The 23,124-nt window shown below is 49.3% G+C and overlaps 1 protein-coding gene across 1 annotated transcript; it reads right to left on the bottom strand.

Annotated features, from left to right (window-relative positions):
* Positions 1 to 218: 218 nt before the first annotated feature.
* On the bottom strand, positions 219 to 22,233 carry SMO (smoothened, frizzled class receptor). The gene is made up of 12 exons (XM_044246543.1): positions 21,374 to 22,233; positions 8,185 to 8,390; positions 7,250 to 7,459; positions 6,792 to 6,964; positions 6,223 to 6,442; positions 5,997 to 6,120; positions 4,685 to 4,777; positions 4,135 to 4,243; positions 3,157 to 3,342; positions 2,593 to 2,741; positions 1,976 to 2,110; positions 219 to 1,730 (listed from the first exon to the last, which is right to left on the bottom strand). The coding sequence occupies exons 1-12, from the start codon at positions 21,705 to 21,707 to the stop codon at positions 1,297 to 1,299; spliced, it is 2,373 nt and encodes a 790-aa protein (XP_044102478.1). The 5' UTR covers positions 21,708 to 22,233; the 3' UTR covers positions 219 to 1,296.
* Positions 22,234 to 23,124: the final 891 nt, after the last annotated feature.

Here is a 23,124-nt window from a genome sequence, read left to right as displayed (position 1 = left end):
AGGAAGGGGGGAATATATGCCATCAGGACAAGGTAAACAGGTCAAGACCAGGGCTGATGGATTGTATTTTATTTTACTTTAATTTATTAAGGAATCTCTACGCCCAATGTGGGGCTCAAACTCTCAACCCCGACATGAAGGGTCACATGTTCTAATGATTGAGCCAGTCAAGTGCCCTGCCCAAGACCAGGGCCTGTGAAAAAGAAGCACACTGAGAGTTTATACAAAAACCTTTTATTTACTGTTTGTATTCCTTTCCCCATCCCTATCCCCGATCTGGAACCCAGCCAGCTCCTACAGCTTCCTGCTGTCTGGTTCTTGATATTGGGGTCTCGGGGACAGAGTTAGGGGTTATGAGAGGAGGGAATCTCCTCACCCACCAGTTGTGGAAGTTGAAGGAAGCTTTCCTGCCTGGCTGAAGCTCCAGCAGCCTCCCAGGGTAGCCCCTCAAGTCAGAGGACTGATCCCCCACCAGACGGATGGGAGGAAGAGATAACACGCGTCTCTCCGGGGCCCAGAGGCTCCCTGTCACTCACTGCTCCTACAGCATGCCTGGGCTCCATAGCTGAACCAATCTCTCACCTGGAGATGGAGCCCAGCATCAAAGGGAAGGGGTCTGGGGGAGGGGTGGAGCATGCAGAAGTTCTGGGCCCTAATCAACAAACGGGAAACAGGAAGAGGTTGGCCTGGTTGAACTGAAAAGGGAAAGGGGGAAGGAGGCTGCGGGAGCCCACAGGATGGGTTACTGGCCTGGGGTCGGGCCAACTGGACACGTGTGAAGAGATGGTATAGCCTGTAGGAGAATGGGCACTTCCAGCTCCACAATCACCTGGAAGGAGAAGGGAGCCCTGTCCCCACTTAGACCAAGGGCTCATGACCTAAGAAACACATCTGGTCTGAGAGGGCCAGAAAAGGGCAGCCAGTACTTGTCTGTCAGGCATGGGCTTGGCTGCCTGATTGGCAACCACAGCCCACTCTGGGTGGTGTCGCCCCGTCTACCGTTACTGTCCCCCCCTCCAGCAGATGGATATTGCCAGCCAGACTCCATTTGGCAGGGTACAAACAAGGACCCCAAGCTCCAGGGCCCTTCCCTGGATGAGGCCTACCCGTGGAGATGTCAGGGCCCTTTCCCACAGTCCCATCGCCATGGGCCAGACAGAGAGAAACCTCCTGGGAGGGCACTGCACCCTCAGGTTCTCCAGAAGACAAGATCCTGGGGAAGCTCTCTTGGGGAGGATGAAGAACCTCAGAATGTGAGGTGGTTTTTTTTGCTAGCCCAGGTCCCACTCTCCAGACTCAGAAGTCTGAATCTGCATCCATGAGCTCGGCCTCCATCAGGTTGGTGCGGGAGTGTATGGGCCCCAGCCCCTGCCGGCAGCCCTGAGCCCAGGCCGTGGAAACTGGGGCACTGGGCAGAAATGGATCCTGCAGGGGACCGGGCTCTGGGCAGAAGGGGTTGGAGACCAGGGTCCAGGCTCTCTGTCGGCAGGATTCCGCAGCTCCCCAGGCCCCTGCAGCCACCAAGCACTTCTGCCGGGGCAGCTGAGGCAGGCGAGGAACAGCGCTGGTGGCAGGGGCAGGGGCGGGGGGGTGAAGTTCAGGGGGTGGTGCCAGTGGGCACACCTCCTTCTTCCTCTTCCTCCGCTTCTTCTTCCGGCCCAGGCGCTTCTCTAGCTCTGGGGAGATCTCCGCCTCAACCAGCCACAGGTTGGCTTTCTCCTCGGGGGGCACTGACAGCAGGAGAGAGTACGGGAGCTTGCAATGCTGGCTCCGTCCACATCACCCACTCTCTCCTCAGACCCCTATTTTTGAACTCTGAGACCCACAACTCTAGGTCTCTAGTGCCTCAGCCCCACACTCCAGATCCACCAGGGCCTTCCTTTCTCCTCCCCTCTGGCAGCTGCTGGTGCTCTAGTCCCAAGAACCCCCAACCTCCATGCCCCCCACCTTCCTACAGAAGCCTGCGTCCTTGTACCTGGAGTTGCCACAGGGGTGACGGATACATCCTGGGGCAGTATGGCTCCTCTCCGAGCCACCATCTTCGTGACATGCTGAGCCCAGGCAGAGGACACATCGGCGGAGGGCTCATTGAGGTCAAAGGCCAAACCCGCTGTGGGTATGGAAGGAAAGGCTAAGCATCGTGACTGCCTTGGATGATGGCTCCTCCCTTACCTTCTCCCAGCATCTCCCTCCCCGTCCACCAAGCCCAGAAAGCCCACACAGGTGATCATAGTGATCTACTCAGTCCTACTCTGAAGAGTGGGGCTTCACTGGAGCCCAGGAGCCCAGTTCCTGGAACCCTCACTTACTCAACCCCGGCGAGAGCAATTGGAGAAGATAGAAGAAGGGAGAGGAGATGAGTCCTTTTGAAACCAAAGTACCAGCAAGCAGACCCAAGGGCTGAAGTAGAGGGCAGCAAAGCCAGAGAGGAAAGAGGGACTGGAGAGAATTGAGTGTGTAAGAAGAGGCTGAGGTGCTTTATTCCTCGCAGCCTTCCAGACAGCCCACATGTCCACACCAGCACAGGGGGATGGGGCCCAGGTACTATGGGTGTTGAGGGGCTCCAGTGGAGGAAAGGGGCCCGAAGCTCACCCACAGGCCCATCGTGGGAGACAGTGTGCATGCTGAAGGAGAGCTCCTGGCCTGGGTTCTGGAGCAGCTCACGCCGCTTGGAGAAGGCCTTGGCAATCATTTTGCTCTTCTTGATGCGTTTGGGCTCATCATCACTCTGCCCAGTCAACCTGAGAGCAGAAGGGGTAGGGGAGGGAAAGTGGAGGAGCAGCCACTTTCCACCAAATCTTGTGAAAGACCAGTAAAGCCATCCCCTCCAGGGAAGCAGCTTCCAGAGGGCCCCAAGTGCCCCAAGAAGTGGGGATAGAATTCAGGGCTCCATTATGCTGTCTAGGACTCAAACAGGAGTCATTTCACTCTTAGAAGATGCTGACACAATCTGTTCTCCCAAGGACAAGAGGCGTCACCAGGGGGCAGTGCTGAGCCACAGAAAAGGCAGCTTCAGGCAGCCCAGCGCAGACCCTTAGAAAACCGGCCTTCCCCAGACTGCCAGGACACCAGGGACCCCATAACATCTATCGGTGGGGACACCAAGCCTGAGAAAGTCAGGCCACACAGTCAGAACCAGCTGCCTCCTGACCCCACCTGCACCAGGTGCGCCTCCAGATGAGCAACGTGGCCTTGGTCCAGACCCAGGTGCTCATGGCAATGCCGGTTCCAAACATGGCAAACAGGTTGATCTTCTCCACCAGGAGGCTAGGGCGATTCTTGATTTCACAGTCGGGGATGGGCTTCTTGGTGGGCAGTCCGATGGTCACATTGGCCTGGCACCTATGGTGGGGGCCGGGGGTGGGCAGGCAGCAGACAGCGAGGCTTTTCTGGGTCTCCTGAGTGGTACCCAGGCAATCAATCCAAAGACTTCAGAAAGAGCGAAGCCCCACAGCCATGATTCACCACCCTGGGTGCCCGTTAGTCACTTGGGACATTCGAATGACTTTTAATAACTACTAGTGTCTGGGTCACACCCCAGACAATTAAATCAAATCTCTGGGGGAGGACCAGGCATCAGTGTGGTTTAAAGACTGGAAGCTGGAGCCTTTACGGAAGAGCCGGAGGCAGCCAGGAGAGGGACTGGTGTCCATTTTAATGAGCCCCGTAACTGTCCTTCCTGCCATCATGAGCAAGTGTTTCCGCGGGTGAGCTGTCTTAATTCTCAGATTCCTCTCATGGGGACACAAAAAAAGCACAGACAAAGCTGCCAAGCATTAACAGGTTGTTAACCTATCATGGAGAGGTAACTACTTCTGTGCAGGGCTCTATAATGGGCTCCGTGAGAGCAGCCAACATAGAGTTGTCGCCTTTACAGACACACTAGCCAGACCATGGCTCGTGCAGAGAAGAGGGCAGAGCTGAGCCAGGGAAGGAATGCCATCTGCCGTGTTCGCAGATTACAGAGCAAATGATATCTTGGGCGCCCAGAGCGAGACAGGCAGTTTCACCTGCCGTGGGAGGCAGGAACCCGGGGCTGAGGGACAAGAAGGGCAGGGTCCGCAGTCCTGGCTCCAGCTCCTATGGCGGCTGACACACACACACACCCCCCACCAGCCCCCAGCCCACACTCACAGCACATAGTCCCGGAAGCTCCGCTCCCACTCGGCCTGGTTGAAGAAGTCGTAGAAATGGCAGCTGAAGGTGATGAGCACAAAGCCGAAGGCCAGGAAGCCAAAAATGCCTGCAGAGGGCCAGGGTGCAACAGAGCATTACCAATCCCAGATGCAGGGGTGGCAGTGGGGACCAGGTATTTGCCCCACTTGGGCCTGAAAGATAGCAGAGTCTGGGGTGAATCCATGGCAGGCTCTGTTTGCTGTGTTCTCCAAAATAAGGCCCAAAGGGCACTTGAGCCAAGTGTGGAGCAGGGGGCACGAGAAAGCAGTCTGGGCGTGAACTTGAATTCTTCCATCCAAGAAGGTCCCTTTGAGCTGCTACCACCATCACTCACCCCCCCACACACACGTGCATGTGCCCCAAAGCCTTGTCTTGTCCCCCTGGCTGCTAACTTGCACCACTGACATTGCTTCCCCCCAGACCCTGTCCTGCACGTCCCACAGCCCCAGGAGAATACAATGTTGGACTGGCCAGCATCTCAGGCTAACGGCCCTGGGGGTCCACTCACCCAGGCGCAGCATGGTCTCGTTGATCTTGCTGGCAGCCTTCTCACTCAGCAACCCAGGATGGTTGCTCTTGATGGAGAACAGAGTCATGACTCCTGAACGTAAGAGAGACCCCAGGCATGAGTGGGGGCAAGGCCACTCTCTCCTGGGAGGTTTGGGTACAGCAGGGAGTCCCCAGTCTGATGACTGCTATGATTTAAAGCTTGGGGAAATGGAGACCCCGGAGAAAAGCACAGTTGGTGGGAGATGTGCTGTGTACTGGAAAGACCAGGGCAGAGTCCAGGACAGACAGACAGCAAGGGAGAGGAAGGGCCTGGGTCCTGCTCTAGCCATCCCTAAGCAAGGCAGCCAGGTCAAAGCTGTGCTGATGGAAAAGGCAGAGAAAGAGACGTGAGAACAGTGTTAGCCAACAGAAACACAACGTCAGCCACACACAGAGTCTCAATCCGTCCAGCTGCCACAGGAAAGAAGTAAACAGATGCAAGTAGCGCTGACTTCCATACGTTTCATAAGCAGTATGTCATTGTTTATTTAATTAACATCTCAACATGGAACCCATGGAACAAACTATTAGTGAGATGGTTTGCTTTCTCCGTGCGAGGTATTTGCAATACAGCGTGAATTTCATACTCAGGACACAGCTCAGGCTGGACGAGTTTCAGCACATGTGGCTCGTGGTGACCATAGAGGACAGCAGATACAAAACATGCATCCGAGGCCCAGAGATGGCCAGCTAGAAGTGGGCTGAACAGAAGGCTGACAGCACAGGGGAAGGAAGCTGAAGATTACCAAGAAAATGCAACATGAGTGAGCTAAGAAGAGAGGGAGGCTCACTGCGGAGGTGGCGGCTTCAGATGGGAAATGAGGGAACAGCGAATCTGTGTGTGTTGTGGAAACTTCGTGGGTAGGGAATGGATGAAGAGCCAGGCTCCAAGAGATGGAGAGCAGATAGAAATTCGGGGTGCACACACACGACCGAAAGCCCTGAGCTGGTGAATGGGGGCAGGGCGGACTCTTTAGCACATGAGGGCAGCTGCCCCAGGGACCCAGCTCAGGATCTGTTCCACAGGCTGTGAGCCCTGGTCCCTGGGCCTGGAGTAAGGGGCTGCATATCCCTGGCCAGACACCAAGGGCCATGACACCGTGTCTGCCTCAAGTGGGCACCTTCCACGTAGCACCAAGGCCCCGGGTGAGCTGATGGGAGGTCCCACTGCAAAGGCAGCAGAACTGGCAGCTCCTAGCTCCTACTTTCACAGAGCAGGTGCCCGGAGGATTTTTTCACCCAGCTGGTGCTGTCCCCAGACGCTCACTCACCTCGGATGAGGAAGTAACCTCCTACAATGAGCACCAGGCCAATCGGAGCCAGGACGAAGCCAGCCCGGTATCGGTAGTTCTTGTAGCCAACGAAACAGATGCCGCTCACAGAGTCCCCATCCACCTGAGGCAGGAAGGGGTGGGTGGATGGGAAAGAGTGGCTCACCGGGACCCCTTACCCAAGCCCACTCCACTCACGTCCCCAGCTCCCTACCAGTCACTGTACCTGGGCCACGGCAAGGATTGCCACGGTGAGGACAAAGGGGAGTGACCACGTGAGCAGGTGGAAGTAGGAGGTCTTGCCGGAGAGAGGCTGGTAGGTGGTGCCCAGGGCTTTGAAGGAGGTGTGCCAGGCATAGGTGAGGACCACAAACCAGACAACACCAGCCATCAGGGCGTAGTACACGATGACAAAGATGATGACGCAGGACAGGGTCTCGTTGGAGCTGTGCAACATGTGACATGTCTCTTGGTGAGGTCATTCTGTACTCCCTTCATCAGCTCTCTGCACCCTGTCCCCTCGACCCCTGGCTTCTGGGGTCTGGAGGTTCCCTATGAGTCAGGGCTTGGAGACAGGACGCAGGGAGATTCGAATTGGGTGGGAAAGATGCCCCTTGGAGCAGATGCAAACCATCACAGCCCATTCCAGAACCTGCTGGAATCTTTGGGCACCCTGGGCAGAGCTGAATCCGACACTAAAATCTTGCTTTCAAGCCCAACCTGTCCCTTTTGCGGGAAACACACATTTCAGCCTTCTGCCCCTCACCCTCACTTCTGGGTCCCCAAGACACCTACGTGGGCTCCCCAAGCCTCATGGTGCCATCTGCCCGGCAGACGATCTCCCGGCGGGCGCCGTCCATGAACTGGGCCAGCCAGCCAATGCTCCCCACAAAGAAACACGCATTGACATAGAAGAGAATGACAGCGGGGTAGCGATTCGAATTCCGCCAGTCAGCCACAAATGTGGCCTGGAAGAGAGAAGTGAGGGGCCGTTCTATGAGGTCAGGGTGATTCTGCTGCCACAAACGCCCTGGTCTGAACACCGGGCCCCTCCTTTCCAGACCCTTCCCTGGGGGCCAGATCCGGTTACTGCCTCCCCACTTCCTTCTGCCCCTGCAGCCCAGCCAGTCAACAATCCACTTCCTTCCCACTTTATGGGCTGCGCATTCTAGGCCCCCTTTCCCTTGACCATTCTCCCCGCCATCCCCCTCCAGGCCTGCAACCTCACCCCAACCCCCCCACCACCCGCTGACCAGGGTAAAGAGCGTGCAGAGGCCCGTGACTGCCCCGAAAGTGGCGATGTAGCTGTGCATGTCCTGGTGCTCGGCCTCGGTGAACAGCGGGTTCTGGCACTGGATCCCACAGCCCTCCACGTCCTCGTACCAGCTCTTGGGGTTGTCAGTCCGAACTAACGGAGCCTCGCACTGGCCCGAACTGTTGAACTTGATGTTCTGCACCTCATTCTGGCACAAGGGAAGGGGAGAAGGCAGTGCAAAAGGGAGCAAGGGGCCCAGGGGCGCCCTCTGGTTGAACACGAGGCCTAGGGGTAGCACAGCAGACTGCCGGAGAGCACAAGCTGGAGACAGCCTTCCAGCTTCTGAATCCCAGTCCGGCCCCTCAGTGACAAATGATATCAATAGTCTGGAGCAAATTATCTGACCTGCTACCTCAGCTTCCCCAGCTGTAAGAGGGTTGTTCCTACTTCACGGTGTGAGGTAAGGGTTAAATGAAGAAATAGATGTAAATGGCTCATATGGTATTTGGCAGGTAGTGAGTATAATAACCAGTATTATCACTGCTGCTGTCATTACTTATGAGCTCTCCTTTACCACCAGAAGATCACCCTCCTGTCTCCGTGTCTCTAGTTGTTGTATGTGTACTTGCCATCGTTCCCTAAATACATGATAACCCTCTTGGAGAAGGCGTTCCTGTTGTTCATGATGTCCGAAACCCCCCAACACCTAGGAGAGTGGGTGCTCCAAAAATATTTGTTGAACACAGTTATCTTTCATAAATAAGCAGATAATCATTAACAGACAGGCCTAGCCAGTGAATGTCAGTTTGGATATGTGGCTCCTGGACTCCATGGCTGCAGATTTGGGGTCTCTCAGCAGAGAGGGGCTCCCCTATCCCTTCCTTCTGTGGGGGCCTTGCCCTAAGCCTGGGGCTTGCCCCTCAAAGCACTCACCGGGCAGCCCTCGGGGAAGCGGTCAGGGGTGCAGCGCAGGAAGTCAGGCCAGCCGCGCTCCCGCTCCACGATGGCACAGGGCCCTCTGGTGGCCTGGCAGAGGGTACGGCTGGGCAGCTCCACCCGGTCATTCTCGCATTTGGGCATGTACACAGCACACAGCAGGGGCTGGATCACTGCCCAGCAGCGGGGGGCATTCCGGAGGCCTGTAGGGAGGCAACAGTATGGATACGTTGCAGTGAAAGCCCTCCACGTGGCGACCCCCAGTCACAGCGGCTCCCAGGCTGACGGCAAGTCTCTGGGGCACAACGCTAGCACCTGCCAGGCACGGTGTCTCCCAACAGGGCATTTGGGCAGCACGATTCTTGGTGCTGCAGGACTGTCCGACAGAGTGCAGGACCTTTAGCCTCCCTACACTCCTGCCACTAAATGCCAGCAGAACCCCGAAGTCATGATGACAACCCCAAAATGCCCCTCTTTCTTGCCCTTCCTCCAGGGTCGGTGACTGGAAGAAGTCCTGAAAGGGAGCTTCTGGGATACTGGGAACATTCCATTTCTCAATCTGGCATCGGTTAGGTGTGTGTGCTCGCCTTGTGAAAAGCAAGCCTGTCATCCATGCACTCTTCTGTATGTATCTGTTAATTCAATTTAAGTTTTTTAAAAAAGCAGCCTCCGTTTCCAAATGCCCTGCCAGGGAGTATTAGTGCCTCTGGCTGAGAACCCTAAGTCGACTTGCCTTTTACCTTCTCAGGGGCATTCTTAAAACCTTCTACGGGTCTCTTCCAGGGGAAAGGGAGGTGGTGGGACCCACCCCACGAGGGGCTCATGCACCAGACCAGATGTGGCCCCTCGCCCAGATCCCAGGATCCTTGTTCCTCTTACCGAGCTGAGGTGAAACAGAGAACAGGTGGGAGCTTAAGAAGAGGTAGTCAGGGAGTCCTCCAAAGCCAGAGGAGGAAGCAGGAAATCAGATGGAGAAAAATAGAGGAGGCTCTGTCCAGTGCAGAGGGAGGAAATGTGTTGTCAGCAAGACAGAAACAGGTAGAGGTCTCCCGGCACCCCTGTCCCAACCCAGACCTCTCCCCTGCTCCCCAGTGGCTAGGCACACTCAGCATTCTGCCCCCACTGCCCATCCCAAGTCATTCCCTGCTTCAGGAACACCTGCTGCCCACACAGGAAGCTGTGTTAGGAGAAGTTTCGAAGAATGTTAGACCAAAGTCAGTGACTGCTCCACTGCCAGGCTGGAGGTGATGGGGCACGTATCTGCCCTTTTTGGGAGGAAAGCAATACAGTAGAGGGATACAGGGCATGGAAACTACAATGAACCTCCCTGGGTCCAAGCTTTGGCTCTACCATTTCTCAGCTGTGTGATCTTGGGCAAATTACTTTATCTCTAGCCTCACTTTCCTCATCTGTGAAATGGGGATAATAGAGTTACCTCATGGGAATGTGAAGAGTTAGATAATGTATTGAATGTGTTTAGCATGGTACTCGTCAGACAGGAGGCACTCAGGAAATACCAGCTGTTTTACTCATTGGCAATCTCTGACCACTCACAGCTCACACTACGCCAAAGGCTATTCCTAGGGCACACAGCAAGTTCCTGGCAAAAAGCAATGTCCTGGGATGCCTGGGTGGGTCAGTAGGTTAGGCGTCCCCTTCAGCTCACATCATGATCCCACAGCTCCCTGCTGAGTGGAGAGCCTGTTTCTTCCTCTGCCTGCTGCTCCCCCTACTTGTGCTCTCTCTCTGACAAATAAATAGATAAAATCTTAAAAAAAAAAAAAAAAAAAGACCTCTAAAAAAGAAAGCAGCAGCAGCAGCAGCAACAGCAGCAGCAATGTCCTCAGTTAATTGTTCCCAGACCCAACTAAAATCAAAATCACCTGTGGACCCTTATCGTTCTAGATGGAGAAACCCACTCTCAGAAATTCTGACCAAGTAGGTATGGATGGAGAACACAGCCATGGTTGCCAGGAGTTGGGTAGAAGGAGAATTTGCCTACAAAGGGGCAGCACGAGGGAATATTTGGGTGTGACGGGATTGTCACTACCTTGAGTGTAGTGGCTGGTCACGTAACTATGTGTTTGTCTAAATCCATAGAACTGTACAACAAAGAAAAAGTGAATGTTACTGCATGTTTACTGAACAATATATTTAAAATGGGGGGGCTGGCTGGAGTAAAATGTATTCCTTTTTTTAAAAGATTTTATTTATTCATTTGACACAGAGAGAGACAGTGAGAGAGGGAACACAAGCAGGGGGAATGAGAGACGGAGAGGGAGTAGCAGACGTCCACTGAACCAGGAGCCCAATGCGGGGCTCGATCCCAGGACCCTGGGATCATGACCTGAGCCGAAGGCAGACGCCTAGCAACTGAGCCACCCAGGCGCCCCAAAATGTATTCTTGAGGAGCAGCAAGCAGTGGATTCATAAAAGCATTGTGTTATTTTTCAGCATTTTGTAATATCTGCAGTATTCAACTTCTAAAAATGTGGAATTTTGTTTTTCTTTTTTTTCTTATTTTAAATATTGTTTCGTACCTTAAAAATAAACTCCCCAAGGAAAAGATAATTAAAGAAATATTAAAAGAACTATCTAGGGAAAAAATAATTTGGATCCTTACCCCATTTATTACATAAAAATAAATTCCAGATGAATCAAAATGACTACATGAGTTTTAAATATTAAAGTACCAGAGGAAAAGATGGGAAATGGTTTTTAAAATCTTGAAATAGAGAAGGCTTTTTGACATATGACACAAAACTAGAAGCCATAAAATAAAAGATTTTAAGACTTCAGAAGAACAGATAAATTCAGTAAAGTAAAAAATAAAATCATATAGAAAAAAAATAATAAAATCATAAGAAAATCAACACACTGAGAAAATGTTATTTTGGATCCATATCACACGTAAGGAGCTAATTTCCTTATGCGCATGAAGCTCTTCCACATCAGAAAGAAATTCATAATCCTATAGAAAAATGGGCAAAGACAAAGATCAAATAAAAATGGCCTTTAAACACATAAAGAGACATTCAATCTCAATTTTTTAAAGATTTTAGTTATTTGAGAGGATAAACATGAGAGAGAAAGAGCACAAGCAGTGGAGTAAGAGAAACAGGCTGCCCATTGAGCAGAGAGCCCAATGCAAGACTCGATCCCAGGACCCTGAGATCATGACCTGAGCCAAAGGCAGATGCCCAACCAACTTAGCCACCCAAGTGCCCCATCTCACTCTTAATAAACTAAGTATGAAATAAAGCTACCATGAGATATAATTTTTTAACTTACAGAGTGATAAAGATGAAAACATTTAAAAACGTATTGACAAGAATTTTGGTGGAACTGGCACTCACATATATTTTTAGTAAGAACAGAAATTAATAAATACTTGTCGAGACTATCTGGCATTATCTATCAAAATTTTATACTTGTGATCCCACTTGACATGTTTACAAAGACAATACATAAGATTATTCATTGCAGCATTGCTTGTAACAGCAGAAGAGTAGAAACGGCATCAATGCACAGCCATCAATAGGAGACCAACTACATAAAATATCATGAATCAATATAATAGGACACCATGCAAGGTTGAACTCTTTGCACTGAAATCTAACTATCTCCAATGTATCTAGTTAAATGAATATGGTTGAGTGAGAACAGCCTGAAGAGCAGGCTACTACTGGTTGTAGGAGGAAAAAGACTCAGGACACCAATACATTTATACATATGTTGGATATCTCTAAAAGGACACACAAAAACCAGTACTGGTGATTGCCTCTAGGAAGGGGAAACCAGTAGCTGGAAGCAGAAGTGGAAGGATTTAACTTGTGTTACTTTTGATTTTTGTACATGTGCTTACTACCAATTTTTAGAAGTAATTAGTCTTAAAAATAAATAAATATGCAAATGACTGAGATGGGGGAATCTCCCTAGAGAAGGGAACAAAATTGTAGACATGAAGGGGACATCAACATTATCTGTATTGTTTTATTTCTTTGATTTTATTAAAATATGAAACAAAAAGAAAAAAATAAAGACAAGTGTTCTATTAGTTTTGGCATTTTTCTATATTCATAGACTTCTTAAATATTTGCCACAATTTCAAGTTTTTTTTAAAAGAATTTATTTATTTATTTATTTGAGAGAGAGTGAGTGAATGAGAGAGAGCACAAGCCAGCACACAAGCCAGGAAAAGAGGCTGAGGGAGAAACACACTCTCCACTGAGCAGGGAGCCTGACGCAGGGCTCAATCCCAGGACCCACGATCCTAGCTGAAGGCAGAGGCTTAACCCAACTGAGTCACCCAGGTGCCCCACGATTTCAACTTTTTTTTTTTTTTTAAGATTTTATTTATTTATTTGACAGAGAGAGATCACAAGTAGACAGACAGGCAGGCAGAGAGAAGAGAAAGCAGGCTCCCTGCCAAGCAGAGAGCCCAATGCGGGACTCAATCCCAAGACCCTGAGATCATGACCTGAACTGAAGGCAGAGGCTTTAACCCACTGAGCCACCCAGGCACCCTGATTTCAACTTCTTAAAAAAGATTTTATTTATTTGAGAGAGAGAGAGAATGCAGGGGGAGAGGGCAGAGAAAGAGGGAGCATGCATGGGGGGAGGGCAGAGAAAGAGGGAGAAGCAGACTCCCCACTAAGCAGGGAGCCCAATGCTAGGCTTGATCCCAGGACCCCGAGATCATGACCTGAGCCAAAGGCAGATGCCTAACCGACTGAGCCACCCAGGGGCGCTGCCACAGTTAAAACTTTAAAAATAACTTTTTGTGAGGTTCTGATGATCAGCCAAGTTGAAAACCATTGTTCTGAGATTGGCTTAACATTAGGAAAATCAATCAGTGCAATTACCACATAACAGATTAAAGAAGAAAAAAATCATATGATCATATCAGTAGATGTAGTAGTTGATAGAGTCCAACATGCAACCATGATAAAAAGAAGAATAGGCAAATTAGGAATAAAAGAACACTTCCTTAATCTGATAAAATGTAACTACAGGCACCTACAGTAAACATCATAGGTAATAGTGAAGGATGGGGGGGGGCTTTAGAATACAGAAACACAGTCAGAGATAAGGGATGTTGCTACTTTCACCACTTGTATTTAACTATGTACTGGGTTTCTTAAGTAGTACATTAAGGCAAAAACGATTAAAAGATATACACCTTGAAATGGAGACACAAAACTCATTCACAAATGAGATGGCTATGTGTGTAGAATAAATTTAGCTAGTTTACTGGATTCAAAATCAATTGTATTTCTAAATGTCAGCAACAAACAGAAAATGCAATGTGAAGGGGACTATAATAGTATTTTTTAAATGAAGTATTTAGGACTATATCTAACAAATTACATTGGAACGCTGCACAAAAATTTTAAAAACTGCAAAAATCAAAGATCTAAATAGAAATATATAATGAAATGATTGGAAAGCTCAATATTGTAAAGATGTCTTTTTTTTTTTCAAATTAGTCTGTATATTCAATACAATCCCCACCAAAACCACCACCAACTATTTTTACATTAAAGCACAAAGGATCAAGAATAGGCCAAACTCTATTAGATAGCTGTACCATAAACACTGTAAGTGTTATAAGAACAGTGGTAGGTGCTGGGGTGACGCAGTCAGTTAAGCGTCCAACTCTTGGTTTTGGCTTAGGTCATGATTTCTTGGTGGTGAGATTAAGCCCCGCAAGGGGGCTCTGCACTCACCACAGAGTCCTTGAGACTCCAGCTTTCCGTCTTCCTCTATCCTCCCACTTGGTCTCTTTCTCTCTCTCTTAAATACATAAATCTTAAAAAAAAAAACAACAGTGGAGGTCCTTGGTTTGGAACTCAGAAAGAATTCTTACAGAGAATTAAGGGGCCCATGAACTTGGATGGGAAAAAAAATTAGATATAACAAATTTAGCCTTGCCTTCAATTATGGATAGAAGCCACATAGTATAGTGATGTTATCAGTACTAGTGTTTTTGTCACAAATGCTCATTTTTGTTACAGATACCTCAAAATATTGTTACTGTTTATCTCAACTTTGACATTATGATGAATATATTAAACTCACAGTACATCTTACTTAGTGTATTAATAAAGAAGCATATAGGGGCTCCTGGGTGGCTCAGTGGGTTAATAAGCCTCTGCCTTCGGCTCAGGTCATGATCTCAGGGTCCTGGGATCAAGCCTCCCCATCAGACTTTCTTCTCAGCAGGGAGCCTGCTTCTCCCTCTCTCTCTGCCTGCCTCTCTGCCTCTCTTTTTTAAAAAAAAAGAAGCACATGTATGTTAGATCACAAAATTGTTTTAATATAGTTGATATTTATATTTCAATGTAATTTAATACCTTTGTAATCTTTTTTTTTTTTTAAGATTTTATTTATTTATTTATTTGACAGAGAGATAGAGAGAGAGCCTGCTTCTCCCTCTCTCTCTGCCTGCCTCTCTGCCTCTCTTTTTTAAAAAAAAAGAAGCACATGTATGTTAGATCACAAAATTGTTTTAATATAGTTGATATTTATATTTCAATGTAATTTATTACCTTTGTAATCTTTTTTTTTTTAAGATTTTATTTATTTATTTATTTGACAGAGAGATAGAGAGAGAGCACAAGCAAGCAGAGTGGCAGGCAGAGGGAGAGAGAAACAGGCTCTCTGCTGAGCAGGAAACCCGATGTGGGGCTCGATCCCTGAGATCGTGACCTGAGCCAAAGGCAGCTGCTTAAACCAACTGAGCCACCTGCGTGCCCAATTAATTTCCTTTGTAATCTTATATGCTCCTTTTTAATCCCGTATGTTTTACCTTATAAATATAAAAATATTATACTGAGAAGGGGACCATAGGTTGTACCAGATGCCAAAGAGGTTCATAGCCCAAAGAAAGTAAAAGATGTTGCTATAAAGATATGATAATTAAAAAATATATATATGGCAATTAAGATGATATATATTGGCAACGGATAGACAAAATAGAGCCATGGAACAGAATAAAGATCCCAGAAACAAACAGATATTTGGATACCTAATTTATGGCAGAGCAGTGGAGAAAGGATATTCTTTTAACAAATTATGTTGAGACAACATGTATGAAACTAGTGAATTACGTGTTTAAATTGAAAGGAGAATCTAAAAAGTTTTGAGAAGAAAACATAAGATAATAAGTTTAGGGCGCCTGAGTGGCTCAGTGGGTTAAGCCGCTGCCTTCGGCTCGGGTCATGATCTCAGGGTCCTGGGATCGAGTCCCGCGTCGGGCTCTCTGCTCGGCGGGGAGCCTGCTTCCTCCTCTCTCTCTCTGCCTGCCTCTCTGCCTACTTGTGATCTCTATCTGTCAAATAAATGAATAAAATCTTTAGGAAAAAAAAAAAGATAATAAGTTTATGACTTTGTGTTATGAAAGGACTTTTTTAAAGGTTCATTTAATTATTTGAGAGAGTGTATGTGTGTGCATGAGCAGGGGTGGGGAGGGGCAGAGGGGGAGGGAGAAGGGAAGTGGACTCTCTGCTAAGCAGGGAGCCCCATGCGGGGCAACTTAAGGATCCTGAGACCATGACCTGAGCCAAAACCATGAGTAGGAGACTTAACCGACTGAGCCACCTAGGCACCCCATGAAAAGACTTTTTAAAATAAGACAATAAGCAGTCATCATAAAAAGCTTCATAAATGACTACCTAAAAGCTCAGAACTTCTGTTTAACAGAAGTCACAAAGAGAATGAAAAGGCAAGCCTTTTCAATCTTCAATGCACACAACCAATAAAGGACTCATACCCAGCACAAATAAAGAACCCTTACAAATCTTATGAAAATGACAGCCCTATAGAAAAATGGGCCAAAGATGGAACAGACATTTCATAACAGAAAAAATCCAAATGGCCAGTAAACATTTGAAATGGAGCTTCACCTTCCTGGTTATCAGGGAAATGCAAACTAAAACCAAAAAACATACCACAATATACTCGCCAGATTGTCAAGAATGTAAAAGGCTGACTAGACAACACCAAGGGTCAGGAATCATGTGGAGCAATGGTGACTCTTCCGTGGGATTAGTGGGGAACCTAAGTTGGTACAACCACTTTGGAGAACTTTTTTGTATTCCCCACTAAAGGTGAAGGTTATGCATGCCCTATTGTCTGGTAATCCCATTCCTCTAAGTAGGTACCTAGGGAAATTTGACCCAGGTGCACCAGGATATACATAGAAGAATACTTTTGGCAATGGTATTCACAATGGCCAAAAATGTAAGAGGCAACTTAAATGTTTAACAACAACAAGATGGATTAATAGATTGTGATATATTCTACAGTGGAATACTGTTTTGCAATAAAAAAAATTAACACAATTTGCAATAACACAGATCAAACTTACAAAAGAATGTATAACAAAACTAGCCAGACATAAAAGACAAAAAACACCTATCATGATTTGCTTAAAACTCTAAAACGTTCAAAACTGAAATATACTGTTAAGGGATTCCAAAATTAGATGATAAAACTAAAGAGGAAAAAGGAATTGATAATCAAAAACATTAGGGTAGTGGTTGCTTCCAGAAAAGAAAAGAAGATGTGATTGAAAAAGAAAGGGGAGCTTCTAGCAGCCCATGATGGTCTAGTTCTTGACTCAGGTGTCCCTTTATAATTATTTGTTATTTAGTACCTCTGCATTTTATACACTTTCTGTATACATACAGCATCTCACAATTAAAAAGTTAAAAATCTCGCGGCGCCTAGCTGGCTCAGTGAGAGGAACATACAACTCTTGATCTCGAGATTGTGGGTTCAAGCCCCATGTTGGGTGTAGAGATTACTTAAAAATAAAATCTTTAAAAATAAATCAATGAAAAAGTGAAAAATCTAAAGCAAAAATGAAAACTTGGGCCAGTAGATGCTTTTCTGTATTTTCATACCTTCTATATACAGATCTATAGATCTATAAATATATGTATATATATCTTAAGGATTCTCCTTGTCAGCCAGGTTTGGGAATAGCTCTAGAACAATTCTTACTGCTCTGCCCCTGCAAACAACCCACCACCACCACCATCTCTCCTCTCATCACCTCAACCAGATGTCTGAGAGGAAAAGAGAAATTCCTCCCAGCTTCTCTTCTCTCTTGTGGCTCTCTTCTGGCTTCCCTCGCTGGGCAGCAAGGCCACACATTACTGTGCGCACACAGCATAGCACTGGTCGAAGAGGCTACGTGCTGGCTGTCAGGCACCTATTTCCCTCACCAGCCGCAGGTCTCTGCTTCCTTGCCTCATTTAACAAACCAGATTTGGCCCAAGGTGGACCATGGCCTGTATATTATGTTTGTCTGGTCAGCTGGGAATGCCTGTGAAGAGACATCTCAAGCTATAATGGGGAAAGATGCTGAGTGCCTGAAGAAGCCCAAGTCCAGAGAGCCGAAAGATATAGGAGGGACCCGAGTTCTCTACAGATCTAGAAGGTAGTCCAGCCTGAGCTATAAACTTCCTTGCTCAATGGCATACTTCCAAAAACTCTAGGCTGAGGAAGCACACAGCGGCTGTTCTTTTCGGCAACACCTATTCCAAATCTGCCAGTAATCTCCACAGAGGTGTCCACAGAGCACCTCTAATTCACATGGCCCAAATGACACCACGCTTTTTTCCTAAACCTACTTCTCCTCCAGGATTCCCAGCTTAGTGAAAGGGAATGATACCACCCTCCTCGCAAGCCTGAAACCTAAGTCCTCTTGCTCACTCATCTCTTCGTCCAACTCCTTGGCAAGGCCCACTGGTTCTAGCTCTGAAAGGCTGGGATCTGTCTACTTCCTTCAGCCGTGCCCATCATCTCTGGTTGATGGACCCTCACCTCCATCATGACCACCATCAACTCTCACCTGAACTATTTCAACCATCTCCTACACAAGCAACCAGGCTCCAGGCCCTCCCTCCTCCCGTGGCTTCTTCACACGATACTCAAATAGAGTATCTAAAAGAGAGAAATCCAAAGAGCTTCTAAAATGCAAACTTGAATACATCTCTCCCTCACTCAAGAGCTTTCAGTGGCTCCTTATTATCTCCTGGATAACATCCAAACTTCTCAATATGGGGTATGAATCCCTTTGCTTTCTAACTCTCAAGGTCTCATCTCTTATAATCCTATCCCTCACATGCTTCAATCCAGCTCTGCTAAAATTCTTGCCCTCTTTCATTTATTTTTTAAAAGATTTTATTTATTTATTTGACAGAGAGAGAGATCACAAGTAGACAGAGAGGCAGGCAGAGAGAGAGAGGGAGAAGCCCCACTGAGCAGAGAGCCCGAAACAGGGCTTGATCCCAGGACCCTGAGATCATGACCTGAGCCCAAGGCTGAGGCTTAACCCACTGAGCCACCCTCTTGCACTCTTTTAAAAGTACCAATCCCTCTCACTTCCTCACCTTTGCACACTGTCTCTTCTTCCTATTCCTTCCCAATCCAACCTTGCCTTGGTTCAAGTAATTCCTATTTCTCAGTTCATAGACTTAAGGTCAGTTCCTCTGGGGGTCTTCCCTTGTTCTCCAAAATTCTTTGTGTTCCTTCAGCACCCTACTCTGTCACAATACCTCTCACAGGAACTGCTAACGCTGTTTGTCTGTTTTCTCCTTGATGGTGGGGATTATGTCTGTACTCCTTGTCTTTATATACCCCAGAACCTGATCCACGCTGACATGCAGCAAGCACCCTATGCCTCATTTAATGAATGAGTGGATGGCTGTGTGCTCAGAACTCTGAGGCAAAAAAAAAAAAAAAAAAAAAAGTGAAGGACAAGGATCTACCTTCAAAAGTTTACAGATGAAGACAACTTAGATCACCTTCATTCTTCACCCACAAAAACACCTCCAAGAGCCAGGCGACATTGACCATTCAGACACGGTCAAATGAAGACCTCTCATGCAGGACAGGACAAATCTCTCACCAGAGGCTCCCGGCCAAAGGCCTGTCTGTGATTCTTAACACTTGGCTCTGATTTCTCCTACCCACCACTGACCCAGCTTGCACCACCATCTGCTTCTGACCCCATTGCTAGGAACACCTAACAGAAAGACCCAAAGCAGACCCTGCCCCACCAGAGGCCCAGCTAGTAAGGATCGAAACTGCACAGCCAGCAGATGATTCTAACTCCCGAATGTTCCTGCCAAACTTACTTCTACCTGTTCAGCAGCTGCTCTCAGGAGTATGGACTGGAAAGAGGTCCAGACCTATCTCCTTGATTTGATGGTAACTACAGAAGGGCGGCATCACACATGCATTTAACTTAGGAGAATTCAAGCACGGGCCCCTGCAAAATAAATAAGGACAGAGAGGTGGGGGGATGGGGCATGAATATCCTCAGTGTGACCAACTCAGAACTGGGTGAGCTCCTTGTGCTGAGAGACCTGACTTTCCATTCCACTGCCTCCTAAATGCAGGCCTTCTCTCAGGTAATGCTCAAAGAAGCTTGCTTCTACCTTTTTTCTTTTTTTTAAGATTTTATTTATTTATTTGAGAGAGAAAGAGGCATCACAAGTAGGCAGAGCAGCAGGCAGAGAGAGAGGGGGAAGCAGTTTCCCTGCTGAGCAGAGAGCATGATACAGGGCTCGATCCCAGGACCCTGAGATCATGACCTGAGCTGAAGGCAGAGGCTTAACCTACTGAGCCACCCAGGCGCCCCTGCTTCTACCTTTCTTTTGTGTTCCTTTTTTATTCCTTCAGTCTTCTGCTCTTTTGCATGTATGTAACTTGAAAGACTAAAATTATATTTTCTAGGTATGCCCCTTCTCATAGACTATACATTCCTATATGTTATACATTTCTACAAACATATTACCATAAAAGGAGTGCAGAGGCAAACTTAGGTAGAACTTATGGTAATTTACAAGTTTTTCAAAGCTACCATTGATTATTTATGGCTTCTGCCTACATGCCGACTTTAGAACCTGATACCCAGTAAGGATGTAGCTCCACGATGAATACCATCTTCCAAGTTCCTCATTTGACATCTGCCAGAGAATATCAGGCCAGGAATGACATGGCTTTGTCCAACATCTAGCAATGACTCTGAGAACTCTAGTGGCCAAGCTGACAATGACAGGCAGCCTACATATGTTCTCTCCTTCAGGATCATCATCAACCCCCAGGGCAGAACTGAGATGTAGGGCACCCAAAGCCTGCCCAAGAAAGGAGGTTGCCAAACTGGCTCCTGACTTTTGATCTTCTCTTTCAAGGACAGTTTTGGAATCACACGGACTAGAAGGAAGGGATGACAAGACCAGTTCTCGTCCCCAGGCCCTTCAGGCCCCCAACCCAGATGAGTGACAAGTGGGGAGAGAATCCACTCTGTACTGCTAAGGAAGGATTTGTTTGGGCTCACTCTGCAGTTCTGCGGGTTGGCCACAATCCTACCCTGAGGTGAGCGCTCTGGGACTTCGGACCACTTTGAAAGTTTCCACAGGCTCTCAACATCCCAGACTTAAGTGTCCTTCCGCAGCCCTGACCCGCCTGAGGATCCAAACTTCCAAAGGATACACAAATATTATCCTTAGAATAGTCTCATTCCTTCACAACCTCAGAAAGAGATCAGAGTCCCCATTTTTCCGATGAGGAAACAGTGAAATCTCCTGTAAAAACAGGACAAGATCACAGTTCTCTGGACTTCCTGTCTCCCAAAACAAGATTTCTAGAAATTTCTGGCTAACTTTTAATTACTCAACACCAGGGGGTCTCGATTCCATCACAAATTTCACTCAGTTCTTTCCCCCCACCCTGTCCCTCAGTGCCTAAATCTACTCCATCTTTCCTTTTTTCCTCTCCAACTCGATATCCCGGTCGGTTTCTTTTCCAAGATCTAAACACCGCCTTGAATCTCCAAGGACCCCGCTTCCAGGGCGGCACTTACGTGGGGAGCAGCTCCATTTCTTTAAAAAACGTCCTTTCCCGTGGCTCTGAGCCCCCTCCTCATGCACTCCCCCCTATCCTTGGCGCACCCATCCTGCTCCGGCCTTTTGTGACCGGCTGCCTCCACTGCCTCGCCCTCCCTCCTCCTCACCGAGGGTCCCATCCGACACCCGAAGTTTCAGACTGTGTTCCTCCAACTCTCCCGGGCGCAGCTCCCGCCCTCGCCAAGGCTCAGGCCCGAGCCTATTCTTTGCAAGAGTCCCGCATCCCACCACGGCAGCCCCGGCTCCGGCTCCCGCGCGCTTACCGGACCAGAGCACGAGCTTGCCGTGCGCTTCTTCCTGGGAGTCCGAGTCCCCGGCCAGCAGCGTGGAGGTGGCCCCGTAGGGCAGCGCCGAGCCCAGGCACACGTTGTAGCGCAGCGGCTCGCAGGGGGCTGCGCGGCCGCAGTGGCTCAGCAGCGGAGGAGGGCCGGTTACCGCCGCGCTCCTTCTCGCGCTCCCGCCCGCGCTCCGCGGCCCAGGCCCAGTTGCGTTCCCGCTCAAGGCCGCCCCCCGGCCCGGGCCCCCCAGCAGCGGCAGCAGCAGCAGCAGCCCCGGGAGCAGGATCTCCGGCCCCCGTGCGAGGCGGGCAGCGGCCATGGCCAAACCCGCCAACTCAGCAGAAGCCCCAGCGCCCCCGCCCGCTCTCCGGAGCCCCCCGGCCACACACGCAACCCCTGGGGCCGCGGATGTGGCTCAGGCGACCTGTGCGCCCCGCAGGTCGGGTGCCGGGCCCCCTCGGACGCTCCGCGCGCCGCGGGCCCTCGGCGCCCAACTTCGCAAACTTTGGACGCCGGGGCCCATGTTGGGCTGCTGAGGCTCCGGCCGGGATGCACGACTCTCTACTCTTTCTCCGGGCAATCCAAACTGTCTTCAGCCCCGGGAGCCCGCTGGGCCCCCAATCTCCAGCCCCATTCCCTCTTCCACCATTAAAACTACCTCCCAGCCCTGCGATGGAGGCCAGGAGCGGGCCGGCGGTGGGGGGGACTCACTCCCTGGCTTTCCCTCTGCGCCAGCCTGCGGCCCAGCCGCCACCTTCGCCCGAGCGCGCCGCAGCCCCCTGACTTCTCCCACCGACTCCCGGCTCCTTTGTTGCTCTAGCTCGCTTGGCTCTCTGGAATGCACGGGCCTCGCTGAGCCAAGCCCGGCCCCACCTCCGCCACGGCTTGGGGAGGGACTGGCAGAGGGAGGGAAGAGGAGGGGAGGGGATGCGAGAGAGGAGGAGCGCGAGCTTCACTGTCCCGGGCGCCCAGAGGGGCCCGGGCCAGGGGGCTCTGGTGACCCCGTTCTGCGCCCTGGGGCAAGAGATGGGAGGAAAGCGTGGCCGGGAGTTGCAACCAGACTCAGCGGGCACCTTGCTCGGCCTGAGGATCGTTCGACTTGGTCCTCTGCTGGGAATAGACTTCTGGTTTACAATGGGGGAGACGGGGATGCCTGAAGTCAGCAGAAGTCTTTACTACATCCTTGCCCGGTCCCTCAACTCGCCAGTTTTTTTCTGTTTTGGGTTAGATCTTTCGACTTGTCCTGGGGCCCCATGGAAGAGAACCCAGGTTTGGTGGACTCGCTTGTCTCAATCCTTCCAACTCAGGACGGGTGTGAGAGATGAACTCAAGAGTCACTCGGGGCAGCTGCCCGGCTGTTGTTACCTGTGAAAGCAGGTGTCTGGAAACCAAACGTACCAACATCAGCCTTTACTGCTACAGATGTGTGATGTGTGAACCGTGGTTTCCAACGACTGACCCTGGCATGTCTTTGGTTACATTCAAAGAAAGCCATTCCATTTTTTATGGCCCTTGCTGCTTGTATGCTCGCGGAGGAAGTTTCTGCTGCTCTCCTTCCCTATTTTACTCATTTGGCCTTTCCTCACTCCTTTTCTTGTGGAGCTTTGAGTCACCACACTTGATTTCACCCTGCAAAGCTTACACCTAGGCCTAGGGGTACCTCCAGGGGAGTGGACTTACATGGAGCAATTTTTCCATGTTGCAACAGGCTGGGATGGTTTCTCCTTTCTCACCTC

Source organism: Neovison vison, chromosome 4 (genome assembly GCF_020171115.1).
Source record: "Neovison vison isolate M4711 chromosome 4, ASM_NN_V1, whole genome shotgun sequence".
Classification (NCBI taxonomy): domain Eukaryota; kingdom Metazoa; phylum Chordata; class Mammalia; order Carnivora; family Mustelidae; genus Neogale; species Neogale vison.
Note: the sequence above shows the minus strand (reverse complement) of the source record. Positions and strands in the feature narration are given on the sequence as shown.

What these genes read in the sequence shown, in the direction of transcription:
- SMO (XM_044246543.1), bottom strand. Translation starts at nt 21,707, where the DNA reads ATGGCCGCTGCCCGCCTCGCACGGGGGCCGGAGATCCTGCTCCCGGGG. An exon ending in AGGTTACTTCCTCATCCGAG is followed by an intron (nt 4,778 to 5,996) that starts GTGAGTGAGCGT and finishes TCTTACGTTCAG; the next exon opens with GAGTCATGACTCTGTTCTCC. An exon ending in CACCCCTGTGGCAACTCCAG is followed by an intron (nt 1,731 to 1,975) that starts GTACAAGGACGC and finishes TCCTGCTGTCAG; the next exon opens with TGCCCCCCGAGGAGAAAGCC.